The sequence below is a fragment of the Chaetodon auriga genome, chromosome 14 (genome assembly GCF_051107435.1).
Source record: "Chaetodon auriga isolate fChaAug3 chromosome 14, fChaAug3.hap1, whole genome shotgun sequence".
NCBI lineage: Eukaryota > Metazoa > Chordata > Actinopteri > Chaetodontiformes > Chaetodontidae > Chaetodon > Chaetodon auriga.
The window spans coordinates 3,467,523-3,490,097 of record NC_135087.1 but is presented as its reverse complement, the minus strand read 5'-3'; the positions used below and the strand labels follow the sequence as shown (position 1 = coordinate 3,490,097).

Genomic DNA, 22,575 nt, shown 5'->3' with positions numbered 1-22,575 from the left:
AAAACAACAGCAAGAGGTCGTGTCTGGGCTTCACTTCGGGCCCTGCACTGAGACCCTGAACCGGACCCTGAGACCTGGTCTGATGGAACTGCGGCTCCAGCAGCAGTGATTCATCCTAAATTTAGAGCCGCAGCTTAAAACTGGCTGTCTCTCACTCTGCTTTGTTCCAAAAAGCTGTGTGTCCATATGGACAGAAGTTGCTACCTTCGATTCCTCGTCAGTATTTCAAAAACACAGATGGCTCGCTGCACCAAAACAAGGCTGTTTTGTAAGATGAAGCATAACTTTAATAGTGTCCCCTAATGGTCTTTATTTCCATGCCAGCAAACATTTCCCGCAAGTGGGCGTTGATTTATTTTTTTTCCCGATGAAGAACACGCTGGAGCAAATCTCTTATCTCCTTTCTAAGTATAGTCTTAATCTGCAATACGTTACTCTCATCTGCATGTATTTAACTCCGGGGTTAACTGAATTCACGCTCATTAGCATGCGCAGCCTATCCACAATAACTGGCTGTAACTGGTATAATGTGCAGTGTAACTCATCAGCAGGCCACTTTGATCATCATCCGGCCTTCACGCTGTCCTGGCAAAACACACTGCATTGACCCTCATTAGGCGGACTAGACCTGCACCACACTCCGCGCTCTTCTTCCTGAGTGAGCTCGATTTAACCTCCTCGGCTTGCTGAAAACTAATGCAATCATCTTGAAGGGTTCGCACTCGGCGGTGACGTTGAACAGATGGCGTGAGGAACATGTATCACCGCGGTGCGACTGTGACCGCAAACGGCGCTCGACGGCCGCGAGACTGAGCTCCCACGCCAGGGAGGATGAGCGAAGGGCCCGATGACGGATGGAGCGTCCCTGCTTGCCGTTAGACGACAGGTGGCGATGGCTTTAAGAAGCGGCTGCACTCACCTTGACGTTTCCTCCTATCAGGTCAGGCGGCTCCTCGTCCGTCTCCAAGGCGACGTTGATGGTGGCGAAAGGCCGGCTGGCCATCTGCTGCATCTCTCTGAGCAGTTGCTGAAGAGAAGGAGGAAGAAGAGGAGAGTGAAGGTCAGTGATTGGCTTGTTGTCTATTCTCTGATCAATTGCCCAGCATTACCCCAGAGTGTCTGATCTGCAGTCACTGGATAGGATTCATTAAAACACGAGCAAGTATTCAAAACAAGTACAAGTACACAACGTGTTAAGAAAATGTACTTAAACCACTGATGGCAGCAAACTGATGTCAGTTTCTGAAGTAGATATGATCCAATTTATGGATCTTTGAGCTGTTTTTGTTCTCCACCACCTCCTGAGGGAAATATGTTGCTCCTCAGCTGCTAAACTGTCCACGGTCTGCTGTGAGACAGGTAGCACAGAGCGGGTTTATGAGCTGTGGCTGGAAATGAGGCTGATGAGAGCGGTGAGACCGAACGATAAAGCTGGAGGCTGCAAAGCCGAAACAAGAGCTGAGAGAGGCTAAAAGGCTCCTCTGAGCTGCAGAGCTTCATCAGCATGAGCAGTCATTTCTATATGAATCAGAGCAGCTTTAAGTCTCAAACATTGAAGTTCTCATTATGCAGGTTGGTGCTGTTAATGCTTTCATAATGCTTCAATAACAATTAAATAAGTCGAGAATTACAGTTTATAAACTGCCTTATTAGAAAGTGGTGCCCAACACCTGAGTGACTGTAAAGGACTGCAACAATCACAGTTTATTAGCACATTGCATGTTTTGTATGTAAAATCTTTTGCAGTTGTCAGATGAGTGAAAAGCTTTTCTTCACTTCCCTCTAAAACGAACTGATGCAGAATTCGATTCACCCACATATCGGCAACTAGCCTTTAAACTGTACTGGAGTAAATGTACTTTAAATGTAACTTTCCATCACTGCAAGGCAGAGACACAGTCAGTTTGGTCTGATTTATCACATAGACCTTGGCCGGTGGAGGGGGAGGAGGAGGAGGGAGGCGATGACGAGGGAAGGAGGGGGGAGAGGAGGAGGGACAGAAGCTGAATGGGCAAGAAAATGAGGAGAATTAGAAGAAGAATGAAAGGGGAAAGAGGAAGATGAGGATGGCAGTGGTGTGAAAGATGCAGAGTGTGAGGAGCAGAGGGAGGGAGGCGACGATGGGAGCAAAAGAGGAGTGGCAGGATGGGGGGAGCTGGAGACCTCAGTAAACAAGGCGATGCTCCTGCGTCGTCGACTGTCAAAGCAGCCACGAAAAGAGAAATCGACTGTCAAGACACCAAGACCTGAAAACCAGCAGCGAGTCCCTGGAAACCCAACAAAAACACCTGCAACAGGAGCAGGAAGATCACTGCCGAGGAAGACTCAGGAGGGAGGGGAGGAAGGAGTCAAACGCGCTGGAAAAACGTCTAATTGATGGTTCGTCCGAGCGCCTCGGCTCATAACAGGAGCGGAACGGCGGCGACGGAGCAGGATGCGGTTTGTGTGTGTGGAGTAACGAACACATGGAAAGAATTCTGACACTGACCGCCGCCTCCCAGCGCGAGCCGTTAGCGGAGGATAAGAGCATTCAGCCTGAGAGCACGCGTTAGAAATCACAGGTGGCACTTGTGTGTCGATGCACGTTCACGCGGGGGTCAAGGCTTACGCGAGAGGTCGACGGCCTCCCGGTCGACTCCTCAACAGCTTGCAATTAATCTGCAGAGCGTTTTCGTCCCCCCTGAGAGGCTGTCAATTGTGGTTATTGACATGTTAGCACTTTCTCTCTAAATGTCAAGCCTTATAATTAGATCCTTATTAAGAGTCACGAAAATAGCTCGAGAGAAAGTGTCTCTCTCTGCAGCTGAGTCTGACGGGGGGGAAAAAGGTCTGAATTTAATGCCTGTGATTGTCTTTGTGGAGCAGGTCAAGTCATTATATTCCTGCATGTGCCTGTGGAAGTGTGCCTTTATCCAAATTCCCTGAACTCGGGCTAAGACGAGCTGAACCTTTATTTTCAAGGACCTTTAAGGGAACTCTTCAATATTTTAGGGAATGTTCTTATTCGCTCTCCTTCTGCAGAACAGCTGAGATCGATACCATTCCTATTTCTAATAATACGAAGCTATAGCCAGTAGCCAGTTAGCTTAACTTAGAAATAAAGACTAGAAATAGGAGGAAACAGTTAGCCTGGCTCTGTGTCAAAGTAACACGATAAGTGCTACCAAAAAAAACAAAAAAAAACACGGCGTCTTGTCATTGTTACCAGCAACCAGCAGAGACTCCAGGAAGTCACAGCTCCCAGAAATCAAAGATCCCCCCTGAAACCACAACTCCAGGCTAGGTGTTCCCCCTGTGTTCAGTCTTTATGCTAAGCTACGCTAACCGCCTCCTGGCTCCATCTTATCCACTTCTCAGCCAGTACTCAGGGTACAACATATCCTGAATATCACATAAGTCATTGATCAATCAGCATTCTTTTCCTTGAAATTGGGTTTCTTTGAAAGTCTGCAAGAGAAAATGAGCAATTTTTGCGACATAACTTCTCTTCGTAACTGAGATGGGAGTTTGTCATTATTCTTGATTCTTCACATGCTGAAGGACACGTTAATCCATCCCCCAAAAAAAAAAAGATCGGGAGATTAATCCGTAATAAAAATAGCCTCGAACCACTCACAGCTTGTACCCGTTCTTACAAACTATTAAGGTTAACATTCCACACTTTAATTGGGTGACCTATAATAAGCAGCGCACACACGCTATCTATTCACACAGCAGCTGCTGAGAACGAGACCAATTTTGAAAGCACTCTGTGAACCGACTGTGGCCAGTTTAATGTCATCTGATAGGAAGTGATGGTGATTTACCTGGACTCTGCCTGGATGAATCACTCATCATTCAATTTTCCTTCTCACTCCAATTTGCTCATTAATGGGAAGGCCATTCAGACTTCACGGCGCCAGCGCTGGCGTGACGAGCTTTCCGAAGCCCTTTTCCAAAAGGCTTAACTGAACTCTTCGGATTTTTTTGCACAAGGACGCTCATGAGCAAATTTGCTAAGTCGTTAATAAAGCCGGTGCTTATTGCCGAGCAGATACAAAGAGAGGTTTTATAAAAAGCTGTCAAATCAAACCAAATCAGTCATACTAAGCAGAAACTATAAATAGAAACAGCAGAAGAATAACACCCATGAAGTATGAATGAATCCAAACACAATGGCAGAGCGTTGCCTCATTAGCACATGCAGAAACACAAACAGGCTGAGGCATGGCCGCTCTGACGCTCTGATGTTGCACATTCTCTGCTGCCGCCACAGCAGTCGACACACGAAACAAACGAAAACGCAAATGAGCAGCTAATCGTGCCGAGTCTCGATTTGTCATGATTAGAAACCCCGCTGCGTGAAGCGTCCGAGAGCCAAAACACGAAGCCTTTGTGAGAGTGATGACTGCACGCTGAGCACGCCGCCATCTTGCTCTGGAGTCTGCTTTCCTTAGTCCTTGACTCAAATATCAATCTATTAGCAGCAGCTCCTGTTCAGCACTAATCAAATCTGTGACTTTTTAACCAGCCAAGCAAATCCCAAACTCCAAACTGAGTCTGAGCGGAGATAACGAGCTTAAACTCATTATGAACTTAAAGAAGTTCAGGCACAATCGGCCTCGTTCATAACGACGGAGCAGGTCGAGCCGGGCAGCGACATCAGTCTGGCTCTGCAGACGCTGGTGCACAAGAATCTGCATGCAGACAACATCCTTTTTCATAAGTGGAGCTCCTTCAACGGCACAAAGCAACAGAATTGATTTACTGGATAAAAAGCAGATGGAGGAGCATATGAATGCTGCCGTAAACAAACCTCACAGACTCAGTCCACCTCCTCCAGCCTCTCTGCAAACAGCCTGGTCTTTGTCTAACACACAGGAAACCTTTGCTTAAACGCTGACATGTGGCTGAACCCACATTCTCCTTTTTCCCATGTTCACAATTAACTATTTCTGCCGTACAACTCGGACCTGTCCACAATCAATAGCTTGAGCCGCGGAACAATCAGCCGGTCCAGTGGAGAAGTTTGTGTATGGATGTCAGCGAGAGGGCAGGGATAAAAGTTTTCATGCTGAAGGGCAATCAGAGCTCCGCAAGTTTCATCAACTTAGATTGGAAACATTTCTGTTAGCAATAAAGTATAAGAGCGAATGCAGCGCAGAGTATGCTGCATGCATCTCTGTTTCTGACAGATGCATTGCTGTCACCAATTCCTCTTTTGAAACATAAGTTTTCTTAAGTTGCAGCTGCCTTAATTGGATTTTTTTGGGGACTCGGAGGCAGCAGAACGAGCTTTCAACCTAAGATTGAACTGAATGTGTCAGCTAACAGCTAATTGTTACAGACAAGCAGCAGCATTAGCGTTTCTTTAGACTGGTGTTTCTGTCCACCTGGACGTCCAATCATCGCTCTCCTTTGAGCTTTGTTTTGGTCCTCCACAAACTTCTGAGGGAAACATCTTTTGTGCTGCTAAACGCTCCACTACGATAACCAGCTAGTCGCTAACTGTGTCTACCTGTAATCTGCTGCTCGAGGCAGAGAGACTGAACCGAGCTTCAGAGGTCGCCAACACAAACACAGAGCCAGAACAAGCTGTTTTCACCTTTTCTCTGTATTGTTGTTTCAAAGAAAATCGCTATTTTTCTTATTTGCAAACCCCTGGCCCTCATTCCTATAGTCTATGATAACATTTTACCAGCAAAACCACCTTCGGAGATCTGGGAACGTGGCCACACCACTACAATAGAGTCCAACAGGGCAACAAACACAAGCAGTCAGACGATAAAACACGTAGTAAACAAACATGTTGCTGCTTCCCCACAATTGAACTGAGGCTGGTGATTAAACTGTTACTGCGGCCGACAGCAGCGCTGGCCAAAAACTGCAGAAATAAGTCCAGCACTGGAGGAGGGAGGGGTGCGTTTTCCTATAATTGGCATCAAATTGAGCTACAGAGCTGATGTGGTTTTCTTATGAAATCTTCCAACCTACAATCTACAGCATCTTCCAGTGACTTCACTGTTGGTCCAAAGGTTTCAAACCAGCTCCTCTCAATCTTCAGCCCTCCTCTCCAACGTCTGGACTGCACCGTCAGGTTAAGGAGGCGTGAGAGTTCTCCGCTCAACCGTCTTGGACGGCGTCCTGCAGAACATACAATTTGCCCAAATCTCATTACACCATGCTGCGAGTAGGCAGCAGCTGTGCAGCAAACAGTCAGCACTCCAAAGATAACCAGAAGCCAGAGGAGTTACAGTGCAGGTCGCCTACTTCTTAAATTGGCTCTTAGTTTTCTGCAGGGTGTGTGTGTGTGTGTGTGTGTGTGTGTGTGTGTGTGTGTGTGTGTCTATGAGAGCAAATATCTGACTGCAGCAGAGCGAACTGTGCATATACCGTATAAACCTGGTAATGAGACGTGTGCACAGAGGTAGACACACACATGCAAGGAGGAGCAGGTAGTTTGGAGTCACCTGCACACGAATAATCACGGACGTGTGTGTGCGTGTGTGTGTGTGTGTGTGTATTTTCAAAAATAATAATGAATTCTACCGATGGAATTACAGGAGGGCGCATACACAAACGTGGCTGCAGGTAAAAATGTAAGTTAAATTAAATGCACATATGTAGAGACATAAATACATGAACAGCATGATAAGCTCTAGAATGAGTGTGAACACACTCAACACCTTTACACCTTTCAGCTTCATACATGTAACTTGTCACTTTTCTCTGTTTTATATTATTTTAAATTCAGTGTTGAAGGATTGGAGACTGTTAGTCAGAACTAATCATTTTACAGCTTAAACAAACAGTTACTTAAAAGCACAGTAGTTGATTTTTTTGGGCAGTTGGGGGTCAGCAAAGTAAACTTGAAACACAAGATTATCATCATAATTAGCCTTATTTTGGTCAGAGGGAAACACCTGCTCCACTGTGTCACCAGCAAGTCTTTGTTTGTCGGACATCAGGTTCTGTGGTGAACAGTGAGTTTATCAGAGCTTTTTTTAATGATAACAGCATCAGGCTGCCGAGCAGAAATCAAACCGTAAAACCAAAACAATGAGCTGAAAGATGCTAAAACGCTCAGACGGCATGAAGGGAGGCGCAGATTCAGCTGATTCTGTGTCTGGTTTGTCACGACGAGCGTCACCTTTCAAATGTGCGCTGTCGAGTGATTCGTTGTTAAACATCTGCCAAACTGATCAAAACAGAGTCCATAGATTGCTAAATAATGCACACACACACGCACGCACGCACGCACGCACGCACACACACACAGAAGCATGGGGGAAGTGTGTTTGAGCATTCTCAAAGTGAGCAGTGGTGTGCAAAAGAGATTGAGTGCGTCAGCAGAGCACGCAGAAGGGAGGGAGGAGGAGAAAAAGATGCAGGGGAGAAACAGAAGAGGAGGGAAATGAGACTAAAGAGGAATACGGGAAGATGCTGGAGAGGAACGAGTGACGGCAGGAAGGAAAAAAAAGCTTGGGAGAGCAAAGAGAAAGAAACGGGAGCAGAAAGAAAGACAAAGGCGTTCAAAGAGTTTGCCCCTGGGAAGAGGGGATGGAGTGCCAGATCGCCTGGACGTGGAGAACACGTGCACACACACACACACACACACACACACACACATGCTGCATGCACGTGGACGGACACGCACACACACACGCAGTACACACACTCTGCACTACATCAAGGCGTTTATTTATTGATGCTTCTGTTTAAAAATGCTGTCGGTGGGAGAGCTCTCAATCATCCTTCAGCATCACTGAAGGAAAACTGCAGAGCGGGAGGCGTGGAGGGAGGCAGGGAGGCGGGGGGGGAGGCAGGGAGGGAGGAAATCTTTGTCTGTGAAGCAACGTTAGCTGCTCCTCTCTCGCTTCATCTTCCCATCTCTCCAGCGGTGAGGTGGGTGTAGAGGACACACACTGTGCATACTGACAAGGGAGACGGCTTTGATCCCTCTTCCTCTTTTTGTCTCTCCTCCTCTTTTCTACCTCCGTCGCTCCCCTGCTCTCCCTCCTCCTCCTCGCCGATGGCCTCCCGCTGTCCGTGCCGTGCACCTCTCCATCCGTCTCCCCCTCCCTCCCCCTCTATATCTGTGCATCTCTCTCCTGTACATACTGTAGACTTCCAGTAACTACACCTCCTCGTCCACAACAGTAAACAACACTCCACCGAAGAGGAGCGAGCAGAAGAAAAGGAGAAACGAAGCAATGAAAAGTCAAGAAACTTCAGGAAGCTTGTGATGAGATAAACTGGAAAGATGAAGAGAAGGAGGTTAAAAACAGTGGAAACCCTCAAATAAAGCAACCGCTGGGAAGATTCGCCGAAAGAGCGTTTACCGAATGGACAGCGCCTCCGTTTAAAGCGGCTCATTTCAGCTCTCGCTCCGAGGTGGGATCTTCAAACGGATCATCTGGACAGACCAAAGATGTCTGAAAAACGTGAGTCTTGAGTGAACTGTGGTAGAGACTGAGAGCAGAAGGACACAGAAGTGGACCAAAGCCACGCAAAGCGTCCGTGTCAAGAGACGTAACGTGCAAACGACGGTCGGCAGCCTCAGAAATGAAGTTTGGTGATGCTGAAAATGTTTGGCTGGCTGTCAGTCCTCTGATACTCCTGTCACTGACGGCTGAATAACACCTGGCCCGGCTCCAGTCAGTCTCTCTTCTGTCTGCTGGTCAGATCTAATATGTAAACAAGCAAATCAATGCAGCCCAGTTCGCTCTTTGCATAATTATGGCCTGTTTTTGTGCCACTCCTGACTGCTGTATCATGCTTTATTTAACACTCTGCTCTGTGACTGACACTGTGTGTTAGTCTGACATTTACTGTGTTTTTTGTTGTTTGCAAACAGCGCTGCTGTACATCTCCTGATCCGGACTGAACATAAAGGTTAAACATGATTACGGCGTACTGCATATGGAAACTAGAAGAAAAGCTGTTTTCTTATTATAGAGCTGGAGCTTTAACATGTCTGTGCATGGCAGTAAGAGATGAAGCTGAAGATATTAAAGGACATGAAGTTACAGCACTGGAAGAAGTGGAAGGAGTTTATGTTTAATTAAGAAATGAGAGAAGCTGAATGATCAGAAATCCTCTCACATGAGCCGCGCTGTCGGTTAAAGCGCGAGTAATGAAAGTATAACTGACAGAAGGAACATGTCCGCCAGCGTTCGACTGCATCACATGGTGTTCAGCGCTCTTCCACTTGGAAGCTACAGTTTAAGAAAGGAAGAGATGCTCAGAACATCTGATGTTTCATGACATTCAGTCGCGATGGTTTTGTCCATTAATAAAAAACAACGAGCTTGAGTTTACTTCATTATCATCATCAGAAGCAATAACCTTTCTGTGACTTTCAGAGCTTTAAAGCTGACGGTAAGGGTGCAGGGATGAGACCCAGACATATATCTACCATCTAATATGCTCTCCAGCGTTCCACTTTCATAATCTCAGCAGCAGCAACAGCCACCAAAAACATCAAAGACTGAGAACTAAAAGAGCTTTTCTGCATCACCCTCACTGTTTGTGTTCCTGACGAAGCAGGTAAAACTCTTCAGGGCGACGCACCGGCTGTGCTGCGCGGCTTCACGCCGCGTCGTGACCCGTCACACCGCATTGTCGCACGTCATCCGACACACATGCAACACACCAGACACGCTGAAGAGAAGGTGGTAAAGCCGACAGTGAGACATGCAGGCATGGAAATGTGACTGTGGTTTGATGGACACCATAAGCCAATGGTGCGTGATGCTGAAGAATTAGCATCTTAAAAGGGGAAAACTGCAGCGTGTACACGACTGTAAACCTTAAAGGACCAGTGTGTTGGATTTAGTGGCATCTAGTGGTGAGGTTGCAGACTGCAACCAACTGAAAACCCCTACAGTGACCATGAGAAACATGGAAGGTGCTCTGCAGAGCACTAATGAAAATATAGTTAGGAATATTATATTCCATATTCTGCCTGCAGGTCCCCCAAACCCTCCATGCTGGTCCAATGAGAGACCGAGCTCTTTGGGTTCACGTGAAAATCCTGAAAACAACAACTGAAATGAACAAATCTAGAATCGTGAGCCTAGGTTGGAGGCATCTACGCTGTTTGACTTCAGAGTGACAGACTACGTGAAGGGAGGTGGTTTGGAGGTTAGAACAAAGATGGAGGAGATAAGAAGAATTGAACAAAAGTTAAAGAAAGTGAAGACAGCCTGAGATGAAACAGAATCCAGAAGTACAGGAGCCTGGGTTTGACAGCGGTTCTGGGCTTATGATAAGCCCTGCACCAGCACCTTGATGGATGGGTGGTGGTGTGGAGGGCCGCATGTTACTGGGCCAAATGGGGGTCACCCACAGTGCAGCGGGGTTGGATTCAGAGGCCGGCCTGTACACTGTGAGCGATAAGACACTGGCTCTCATCCAAACTCTAATTATACGCACCATCTCTGCGGAATTAAGATTAGCAGGGTTTAGAAGTGTCTTGGGAACTCTGAGACAAAGAAACCACGAGTTCTCACACACACACACGCACACACAGAGTGAAAACGTGAAATGACACCAGCACAAACGCCGCACTGAAAATGTATGTGGGAAGCAGCTCGAACACAATCCAGCCTCCCGCCTGCATTCACAGAGCAGCGTTCATTCACTCGCCCTCTGATGCTGCGTGTGTTTGTGCACAGACACGGAGAACGCTCCCAGACGAGCCGTACAAACACACACCTGTATTCTCAGTGTTGTCTCACTTGTGCGCGTGCATGCGTTAGCGGTCTGTTATTTGCATGCTGGTTATTTGCTTTTAAAAGCACAGCTAATATTTGCCGATGAGCCGACGAAGGCACGAGTGCAAAGCTCGTCTTCTGTTGCAGAGGCAGCCGGCTGCCAGTGCTGCAGCGGCTCCCGATTCTTTTTCATCACGTTTTGATGAATCTGCATCCTGTCAGGTCCGAGGAGACTCTTGTTAGCTCGACTATGCGGAGGAACACCGCTAACAAGGCCTTCCATTTACGGACGATGCATGTTTTCAAGTTGCTCGGCTTCCTGTGTGAGTGACCTTCAGCGCCGCCCCTCTTCCCTCTCTTCCTCTCGTCACCTTAACTCCCCTCTCTTTACCTCTCAGTTCAGGATTGATCACCCCAGAAGTAGGTCTTTTGTTCTGTGCGGCGGTGCAGCGGACGCTGACCTCAGGAGAGAGGAGGAAATGGAAGGCGGCGCTCACTGAATCTTTAAGCATTGCTCTAGTTAATCTACGGGGGCTTTACGGCGCTTTAAAGAACACAGGAAACACACTTTCCATTCATGTCTGCCTTCCGTGGTTCATTTGCATCATAATCTGGTAAGCTAAGACAATGTCAAATGACTTCCTTGTTGGCAAAGCCATCGTGTGTGACCCTGGTCGGATTAACGGACAGCTCACCAATAAAAATTAATTGCTATTACAATATTTTATCTGCTGAAGTCCCTGAAAAGCCTAACTTCAGTCACAGTTTGTGTGTTGCATCATTTAAAAGCTGCTTCAGCCACTTTCATTAAAACTTGTTTTAGTGAAGAGTTTATGGCTCACATGGTTGGAATTTCATTAGCACTGGTTTCAGGGGAGAGTTTTACTGTTCGATTATCTCAATGCTCGCGCACAGGGTTTCATTAGTTTTGCTTTCAAAGGATAGTTTAAGCATTTTACACGGCTAAATGCCGTTTCAGAGAACTGCAGAGAATTAGTGCAGGACTGGCCATAATGGACAGCTTTTAGAGTTATGAGCAAATGAAATGCAGGATTTAATAAAACGTCGCTCTAAATGAGAGAAAATGTAATAAAGCCTGATCCTTTGATATATATTTCCTGATCGTGTACTGTAATATATCACTGCATTAAAGGGATGATGAGTTTTCCGATGCTCGTAATATGTCTGGAGATGTTATTGTATTAGCTGGTAATTGACTATATTAGCATGTTTTACTTGCTCAGCTTACCTATTTAACGGAGCGTGCTGTGAGATCTCAGGCACGCCGGGCCTCACTGCAGAAAGCTGCAGGGGGAACGTGGTGAAGAAGCAGCTGAAGGCGGCTCTGAAGGCCTCCGCCTGGGGACCGGCGGCGCGACAGAACAGAACGAGTGTCAGGAACGGCGCCATGAGGGTGGGCGGGCCGAGCGGACGCCGCACCGACGCGGTCACCTTGACCGATCCGTCGGGGAGGGAGGCCGCAGGAGCGAGGGGGAGAGACAGAGAACCGGTTTCCTCCCACTTAATAGCATTCTGCTGGGGGTGAAATAAGGTGAGGCTCTCCCTCTCCCATCTCCTCCGGTTCAGATGCAGCCACAGCTGGATTGGTGGGAGAGGAGACGTCCTGACAGCTGAGACAAACAATGAACCCGTCTGAAAAGAGTCTGTCGAACGGCGCACCTCAAATGAGCTTTCATGTCGTAAAAAAGACGACGGGGTGACGCTTTGTTTGTTTCTTAGCCTCAACTCGGCTGAGATACAGTCGGTGTTTTGTTTTGGGTGAAGGTGGAAAATCAGCTTTTGATTCTTTTCTTCTCTTCTTTTTTTTTGGAGACAAAAGATCAACTTTTCCAGAAGAATAAGCTCCTGAATGGAAGTAAATTCATCACCTGCATATTTCTTAACACTTCGAGGTCACCGCAGTCCTCACGTGGCGTTCTGCTGCACTGTCAATCGTTAAGAAAAGTCTGTAAAAAAAAGTCTCTGCAGGGGAAACTATTTCTGCAATGTCTTCACACTGCAGGGATTTTTAAGCCGAAAGTGACACTTACAAAGTGGTTTATAAAGTGCCGGGGATGCCTCCAACAGAGCGCTGTGTCCCGACTTCTTTCGATCTCATAAAGCAATGCTGCACTTCAGTCCCGGCACGGGACCGGCGAGTCATAAGGACGACCGTCGGCTCAACAGCCTGCCTTCAAGGGTGCAATTATTCTTACGGAGCGCGGGCATGGTCGAGTCCATTTCCAAGGGTACAGAACGGTAACACTGATCCACCTCTATCTTCAAACAACATTACACATTTTTTTCCCGGAGTTCAAGAATACAGATCTTTCACAGTTTCGGCACGTACTGTGGCTTATGCTGTTTTATCCAGTGACCTTCAATGAGCAGAAAGCTTCGGTGGGCCTTTGCTGTTCCACAGACTAACTGCCACTGAGAGAGCGTCGGCTTCACATCAACAACAGGCTGCATTTGCTACTGGGGGACGTTAATAGCACCGTTACTAAAATTTGATGAATTTGTGACCTAGAATCAACTGCTTTACTTCTTTTTCTTGTGTTTCATGTGTCGCCACCCACTTTGACAAAAAGAGAACCTCTGAAAAGCTGCATTTGGATGACAAGACGAATCCAAATCTACAAACCGAAACACCAACTGCAGCTGAAATCTGGATTTGTTTCATCTTGGCTTGTACCAAAACACTGTGGGCAGCCTGCACCGGAGTACATGCAGATTCTGACACTCGCGCACAGACATGCCTGTAATAAAATTATCGACCAGGCAAATGAGATTAGAGGGGTGAAGCAGATGTGTCTGTCTGAGGGATGTGATGGACAGGCTCTGTGCAAAGCTCTTTTAGACTGTAACCATCCACTACACCATGAATCCCTCCAGCTCACCTCTGGTATCCGTTCCTGTCTGCTGAAAAACAGAAATCCTCCGACAACATCATCAGAATACCTGAACAGAAGAAGTTTGTTGGATTTCAAAACACTGGCTCTTTCTCATTTGTTGCCCACTTTGTCCACTGTTCTATTTTTGACTGAGTGTCTGGGCCGATGATGAAGACCGAGCCAGCGATTATAAATCACTGGATGTCCCCAGGCTGTGTTAGTCCAAAGCAACTGAGGCTAAAGATGAGGTTCAGCTGGATCAAACTCTGCTGCGCTCGGTGTTCTGCTGAAATCTAATCATGTCTCCAGACTGTGAAGAACAGGAAAAGGCTCTGTTGTCACACCTTGGGAGCATTTGCATATTATTCCAATTATTATTTGTAGTTTGGTACATATTGCAAACCTGTTTCCGCTGTGAAAAACCTTAATAAAACAAAGTGCGATGACTTCCTCTTTGACATAAACTCAACTGAAAACAGCACAAAGACGATAAAATTAATGTTTTTCCTCAATAGCTTCAACACATCTCAAACAAGTTGGAACAGGAGCAACTAAAGACTGGGAGAGCTGTTAAACGCTCCACAATGCCGAATGAAAAGGGGCCGTTCAAGAGCAAGGACGGAGCGAGGTTCACCACTTTGTGAGCACATGATCGGATGAAGGAGATTAATACATGAACTCAGGAACACAAAACTGTCGGTAAACACAGTTCGTCTGCAGATGACTTCTATTTCTTCTGTTTCTTTGGAAACAGTGTCGTACATAAGTCAAATTAACTATAAAGAATCTGTGCAGGCGACTCGCATCAGATCCTTCTTGCTGAGGAAGCCATCAGCCCTCACCATGCACTCAAACACATGGAGAAGTCTGACACATGACTGATTTCAGCTCAGCCTTCATTACCATAAACCCTATCAAGCGCTACACTCACGGACACGAACGTCAGCTCCTGCATATCGTAGCTCTGAACCTTAAAAAGGCTCCCGTCCAGTAACAAAGGGCACGGTCCCATGGAGCAGGCGGCCCGGGCAGTTACAGTAACCTCCTGCTCAGGAGCTCACTGATGACACCACGCTCCACCCAGAACTCTCATCTACATCTCAGGTGAATGCATAACCACACAGACTCATTTACATGTCTTGCTACACACTCTGATGGAATATTGACTTGGATCACATCATTGAAAAAAGCCCAGCAGAGCCTGTTCTGTCTCAGACAAGTCAAGGAGTTCAAAGTGAAAAACAGACTCCTCTGACAGATTCGAACATTTAAAGTATCCTGGCTTCACTTTGAAGAGTCGTGTATGACAGCACTCAAAAAAACGCTGCGGTTCACTGTCAACAGATCATCCAAAGGCGCCTCCTCGCGCCAGCACTGTGCAGCCGACGCACAGTCAGCAGGACAGGTTAACAGAAACCTGACCACGGCCCAGGGGCCGGAGCATACTGTGATCATCATCTACTGCGCGACATGTTAGAGGTCTGCCTGATCTCAAAGGTCTCCCACTGCCTCTTTCAGATCTCCCTAATGTTTCCCACCAGGACTCCTTTGAGGCAGCCTTCTGTACTGCTATCCAACTTTTTATCCATCGTTATTGGTTATTTTCGTGTTTGGTTTTAATCCTGTTTTGTGAAGCACTTCTGCACCTTTGCACGAGAGTTCCTACACAATCAAAGCTGCTGTATGTTGTGCAGCTGGCACCGCGTATTGAGCATGTTTAGCATGTTAAGAAGACAAAGTCCACTCAGTCTTGGCTTGCACGGCTAGAAGAGTGAAGTTTAAAAGTTGCATTGACTGCGGTGGTGCTGACAGTGGATTTTATTTAGGTTCGATTTCAGGCAATTTCGACCTTTGCAGCTCTGTTGGCAGCAGTTTGTCGACACTTCTTTAATTCTTTTCAGCCGCTGAGAGATACTGTCGCTGTCAGATATTCTCCATTCCTCCTGCTTGTAATTAGGTTGTCGTGACTGGGCTTTGCCACTCTGCTGAGTTCAGTCTGGATATCTTGGTCATCTTTTTGTCCATATCAAGTGTATTAAACGGCTATCAGGGGACGCATTCACACACCCAGCCTCTGGATTGTGTTGCATGACACGCATCCCTAAAATTTTAACATACTACAGAGCATCACAGGCTCGGTAAGGGGGTAACAGCTGCAAAGTAAAGGTGGAAAGATTGTTTTTTCCTTCCTTCCCTGCTCATGTGTGAACTGCATTCACTTCCAGCCATCTGCTGCTGGGACTGGAGTGTGCGGGGCAGCAGCAGACACACTGGTGAGAGGATCTTCCTTATTATGGATGATTCTGGAGACTAATTTGATGTGGAGCTCTACGTGCTCAGTGACATCTTCATTGTGTTTCAGGACTCTGCTTATTCAGAGGACGGCACTGCCAATCTCTCCCACTCCGCTGCGCTTTCACACTGAACCATCTGCCGCAGACCTCGTGCATGAGGCCAGAGGAGAGAGCGAGGGAAGCTGGTGAGTGTTTTAATGTGCGTCAGGTTTGTGAGTTTGTGAGGAGATGCTGCGAATGCTTCTGAGGATGATTATGAAGATGTCATTTATGAATATGTGTCTGCTCCATGCCTGCCCGCTCCCATCACTGTTTCCTTTGTGAAAGGCGGGTTGGGTTCCAATACCTGGTTTTAGGTTGGGAGAATACCCAGATTCGCTAAGCTCCGAGCTGACAAATCTTCTATTGAATTTTCTATCCCTCCTCGCTCTCCTTTGTCAGCCGAGAGCGACGCACTGAGCATTCAGGTAGCAGCACTCTCACTTTCGCCGACACTGACCGTCACCTCATGCAAGCATCATGTCCACGGACCAAAAGGAAACTTCGCTTGAAGTGTGCACTCAGCCAAAGATCACTAGAAAGCAGCACCACTCAACCATCAAAACCCCCAATAACACTTTAAGTGTTTTATATCAATAGTTCATCTGATCAGCTGAAGGTGTGTTACCAGTTTTGCACTACTGTGATTTATGTTGAACATTTGCTAATATCCACTACGTCTGTGCGAATATCCTGTGCAATATTACACGTTTTAATTGTGCTTATGTATATTTTCTAATGTGCAATAGTACAAAAGCCATTTTTTTAATGAATCATATCCTACAATGTGCAATGCAATTCTTTTAGAAAGTGAGCCATTCTTTTCTTTTTGTAGATAGCGTACATACATAGTTGTTTATCGCCGCCGCCTCCAACAATGTCATTTCCCCAGCGTGGGATCAATTAAAGTTATATTCTATCTCTTATCAGTTATCACGCGTCAAAACATCCACTTTTCTTTGTGAGCTGTGTTTGATTTGAGCTACTGGCATCAACTGAATAAAAGATTTTTATTATAGATATTAAAAGAATCTTTAGGTGTTTGTAATTTGAGTTACTTAGATTTGAATTAGTGGATTCAGAAATGATAAAATTGGGATCAAACATACAGTTTGGAGTATTACTTCTTCAGGCAGCACAGCAGTACACTGGCTGCTGTTACATTATCCCCTGATTCAATCATATTATTGATGAATCTGTTTGATGTTATGTGTTTTGTAACCGTGTGCTGCCATGAAAGCGACTTTGAATCTCAGAGGGACGTTCTTGGCTGAATTATATTGAAGGATTTTGTGTGTGTATGAAGAAGAGGAAGAGGAGCGTGCACGTGTTTATGTGCACGTGCTAGCGAGCAGCAGGAGCAGTCTGGATCGCTGAAAGCCGCGGAAAGGGTCGGCGATGGCGTGGGTCAAGATCGGAGGGCGGCAGGAATGGACAGGGCGGACAGGCGAGGAGAGGACGGCACGAGACGGGGAGGCTCTGCGACGCAGCAACCATCCGGCCAAAAAAAAAAAAAACGAAAAACGAAAAAACAAGGGTCACCCGGTTCAAGGTGGCAGGGGCACGAACACAAGGACGCAGCGGCGGAACCATTTAACAACTTCATCACCAGGTCTGATGCATCCTCACCCTCTGAATCAGAAGGCAAGAAGAGGTCCTGGAGGAGCTGCGCTCTAATTTAGCCGCTCGTGAACAAGCTGATCTGCCTGTGTATCAGCCGGCGAAGGAACACTGTGAGTGTGCAACACAAAATAACATGTCAGCGTTTCAAGGAAGACAAAAAAAAAACTACCTCAGGTGTGTTCATCCAGCTGGATCTTTAAGGAATTCACAACTTTCACTCTATTATGTTCCCAAGTGTTAGTGCGGAGCCCCAAAACAGACGATCCAGCAGAGGATTGTGGGTGGTTTAGATATCTGGACTCTTTTCTCGACGTCATTTATACAAATTCTGCTCTGCTTTAGTGAAAACCAGGCATACACATCATGTGGGGAGGTAGAAATGCAGTACGACACACAAATCTTGTTATATTCTTGCATATATTACTGTAAAAGTGCATTAGAGAAATATCTGAGATATAAGCTTCAAGCATTGTAATACTTTTGGAGCTTTATTGGAGTGTTGCTAACTGGGTATTAATCAGCGGGGTTTTGTTAGTAGTTCACTGATGTAATGAAATGCTCACATGCATAAATGCATAAGGGCATAATTACCTGAAGCTTAAGGCCCAAATATAATAACTGTACTGGAATGCTACAAAACACCTCATCTCAGGCAGAAACACAAACTTCTGGAAATGTGGCGTTCATTATTATCCAAACTACTGCAGTAGTACATACATCGTTTTCATACCTCCCTGTACATCGTGAACCGCTGGCAATCAAGATGGCAACAGTACACCAGGTGCTTTTTTTTTTATTACAGGTGAGCTCGCAGGTTAATACACTTAAATAAAGCCGGTGAAAAATCTAACTTCAGAGGGTGGAGTGGTCTCACAGCAGCCCGCCTTGTTAAGGCCTCAGATCTCTCCTCTGATCTGCTCCCATTCTTTAGGAACTTTTATGTGCGGACCGTATACTTTCCATCACAGGATCATCAAAGGCAGAAGTGAAACGGTGGCAGTTCGTTCCCGGCGGGGGAGTGTGTGTGTGTGTGTGTGTGTGTGTGTGTGTGTGTGTGTGTGTGTGTGTGTGTGTGTTTGGAGAGAGGACTTAACAGGGGGCTGTGCTGCTGCACATCACTTCATTAGCATCCAGCAACCTGAGCTGTATCACTTTTGATCAGAAAAAAGAAAAAAAAAAAAAAAACCTTTACACATCACAGGCCATTGAGCAGCTTTCCACTCATTTTATGACATAATAGCAGGTATCGCTAACGGAGGCCTCAACGCCGAGGCTGACATTCATATTTATAGCTGAGGGAAGGTGGTGGTGAGGTGTCGCTGAGGGGGGGGGGCAAGGAGGGCAGCTTAATGGGGTAATAAATATGTGAGGGTATCTGGAGACGTTTATGCCACCTCCTCTCCCTCCCTCCTCCCGGCTGTCTGCTTCTGGTGTAGTGTAAAGAATCTACAACACAGTTAATCATGTGAGACGCGGCGCCAACGATCAGCGACGTTATCACATTCTGCATTTCTGTCAATACCTCAGGGAGCAATATGTGTCTAATACACGTCAAGTTATGGGTGATTTATATCAGTGTTAGGGCAACGATGGATGTCTGCTAAATACACATGCTGTCATCATGAGGGTATTTGTGTGGGGGTACGGCGAGGAAGGAAGGACATCAAGGGGAAATAACAGTATGAGGCGGCCGCGAAGAAGAAGAAGAAATAAAAGAACACTGTGAAAACTGACAATGAACATCAAAGACTTACTGTATGGTGCACCACAAAGTCATTCAAAGGGGCAGTAGGATTTTTACCGCCTCTTTATGAATCAATCCGCAATATGACTCAACTCTTACGTGCCCAGGTGCTGAAAGTGAGCCTTTCGAAACTCGCCACAATCCAGTGAAACGAGACTTTCTGTCTTAAGGCAAAGAAAGTGCCATTATTACAGTATTTTGCGTCATGAGATATTACCCTGCCGCTGGATGCTCCTGCTGGATTTCGGTGCTAATTAGCAGGCTGGCTCATCTCTATTAAGAAAATCTCCTTATCATTTGTGTCTGTTGCAGGCCTCCGTAAGCTGCGCCTGAAACCTGTCGCTGTAATTGTTGTCTGTTTCTCGTCTGTCTTTAAAGATTAACTACATTCTAGGTCAAAGCAGAAGTCGTCCTAAAAGAACGTGTGAAAAGCCAGAATTATTTCCGCTCACAGCGGCGGCCACCTAAGGCCATCTGTCCTCAAATATTCTTGCAGGAATAATCAACCGGCATCGACAGCGGCTCGCTCGAGTTGCAGCGGGGCTCATTCGGACTAAAAGGCCAGAGCCTTCCACGGCACAAAATGTCTGCAGTCGTTGGGTCTGTCTGTTGCCATCTGGCAGCTCCAGCTCCTTCAAAGGAACTGTCAGGTCTCAAAGGAAGGCTTTGATGAAGGCTCAGACAGTACAGAAATACACACACATATACACACATCAAGCACATCTATGCAAACAGATGCACAGCAAACACACACATGAGGAAAAGCATGCACCTGAGCGCTTTGAAAGGCATGCAAACAAGCACACAGACCACAACAGGTGGTTTCTGGGCCGTTCCAAAAACCCTCACCAGTCTAAGCAGGCGCCCGGTACGGCAGCCAAAAGAGCCTCAAACACAGTCCTAAAATTAACTCCTCAGCGCTTCAAATGTACACCCTAAAACCAGCCAGTACGCGAGAGTGAAAATGAATTGTGGCAGACAGCATCATCAGGTCACCTGCCAAACTGACGGGCCCAATCTAATTTCTAACACAAGGTGCAAACGAGCGAAATCGAACTCGCAGAGCTCGAGCATGAGGGCCTTTGCAGTGCGGTCACATGTGCTGTACGCCGTGCACGAAAGTAAGTATCAATCAGACAGCTTGTGGTAGGTTTACACATAAACACGTGATACATATATGACAAGTTCACAGTGACGTTTATTAAAAACTGATCCTGAGCGGTTTAATTTTCAAACACTATAATCCACAAACCATTCAGATCTGTCGTTACTGACTCTGTTCTTTAGGAACATCAGTGTAACGATGTTGTATTTATTTTTTTTCCAAAATTAATACGTTGGAATAAATGCAATGCAAACCGCTTGATTTCAAGAAAACGGTTTTGGCGAGTGGCTGCGAAAAAGAAAGTTCCAAAAAGTTGATTTCAAGCCTGGTTTCTACTGCCTTTCTCATAAAGAGCTCACAGTGACATTTACATTTTAGGGCTTAAGCTAACACTGTTATCCAGAGCGACTTACAATGACTGTGACAGCACAATAAGCTTAAAGCCCTCAGAGTCAGATGACAAGCAGCCCGGGGCAAGTCGTACGAGGCTCAGGGCCTTGGGTTCCCGTGACCCTGCGACGACCACTCAAAACGCAACGGCCGCCGTTCCCCGCTGCAGCGGGCATAAGCGAGGTGAACGTGGGCATAATTAGTCGCAAATGTGTGTCACTGTACGGGCTGATGCAAGCACCGAGTAACATGGAGGAATCAGGGATGAATGTGGGAACGAGGCCTGAGGGGACGGCGGTGAAAAGAACAGAACGGTCCCGATGTCAAAGAAGCAGACGGCTGTAACGAGAGAGTCGACCTCATGGAGAAACATGATTAGCTTTCTGTTTGCTGGAAATTATGTGTCACACCGCTTTAGCGCAGTACATGTGTATGCATGAAGGCAGGTCTGCTGTGAGGAGCTGTGTGCATTTCTGCATGAGTGGGACAAGGTAATTATAGTTCAATCTGAAACTAGAAATGAGGTTCCTACACACTTTCAGAGACAAAATTCGAGCCTTTTCCAGGCCATTTCTTCATTTGTAATATTGTTTGGCTGGTGTTGTGTTTGCTCTACCGACAGAACCTCATATCGCATCACTCTCAGTTGCAAAAACTGACATGTGTGAGACGTAGCGAGGGTCTGAAATCACAGGAAAAGTGCAATTGTACGCATTTTGGAGCAGTTAAACAATACTTTCCAACACCTGAAGCAGTGAGGAAATGCTGCAGCGGTGAATGGACTGTGAAAAATGGCCAAACAATACATTATGCATACAGAAGACTGTTCAGAGTGGGTGTGGAGGGAGGCGGACATGGGATGCCAAAACCTGCTGCAGAGTATTTCTAAAGGAGTCACAGCCCTAATTCAACTCGACATCTACGATGGGAGGTGCTCACTGTATAACGAACACTGTATCTGCTGTCTCCCACCCGCCCACACCCCTTTTCACAAGTCTGAAGCGCAGGGCTACTTTTCCCGTGTTTGTGGGTTTGCACAGAGAACTACACTCATCCTCAGTCCTCTCGAAGCTCCCAAAATCATTACTTTGCGATGAAAGAAGAAATGCAAATGGAATTAGTATTGATTTTGAACCTGATTTTGGAGGCTCGTTTCCTCAGGCCAAAGCATCCAACCTGAAAAATCATGTTGACTTCCAGAATGAGGTCAGATTAAAGCGCTACGGCGATCACTGTGAAGGACGCGGATGTCACGGAGAGCATCATTATCAGGACTCCCCTCAGAGACGGCCGCTCTCGGCTGGTGGGAGTTTCAGAAAACCGTGAACCCCCTCTCAGAAGGAAACACTAATCCTAACAGGAAAGGTAGGTCATTACGGTTTCCACCTGCTGTTTTAACCGCAGGTGTGCTTAAATGTGGCCGTGCTCGATGAATCGGCTGGTTTGCACGTCGACTAAAACGATGATGCCAACACACCTACTTCGTGTGAAATTGATCTTCACCTCTGTGTTACAGACGATAGCGGCGTGAAAATGCAACACGGAAAGGATTCTCAAAAATGGACTGGAAAGCCTGCAGCAGCGACGGTGTCACTGCAGCATCTGCAATTCTGATTGGCAGACCTTCCCGCATCTATATCCCACTGGCTTGTGCTAAGCTTCGGATTCTTCACAGAAAGTACACGCCGTGGTGGAAAGGCGTATGAGTCAGGGCGCCGTCGTGACTGTCTCTGTGGCGCAACAACTCAGTTTGGTCTCAAAAGCTGGAGTTCTTCTGTACGCGTCTTAG

General features: G+C 46.5%; 1 protein-coding gene across 1 annotated transcript in view; it reads right to left on the bottom strand.

The window, feature by feature from the left end:
- The window catches only part of atrn (attractin), a 114,625-nt gene that overhangs the window by 14,479 nt on the left and 77,571 nt on the right, over positions 1–22,575 (bottom strand). Inside the window, exon 27 of the mRNA XM_076748178.1 lies at positions 920–1,027. Within this exon, the coding sequence (XP_076604293.1) occupies positions 920–1,027 (108 nt within the window). The remainder of the gene's footprint in view (positions 1–919; positions 1,028–22,575) is intronic.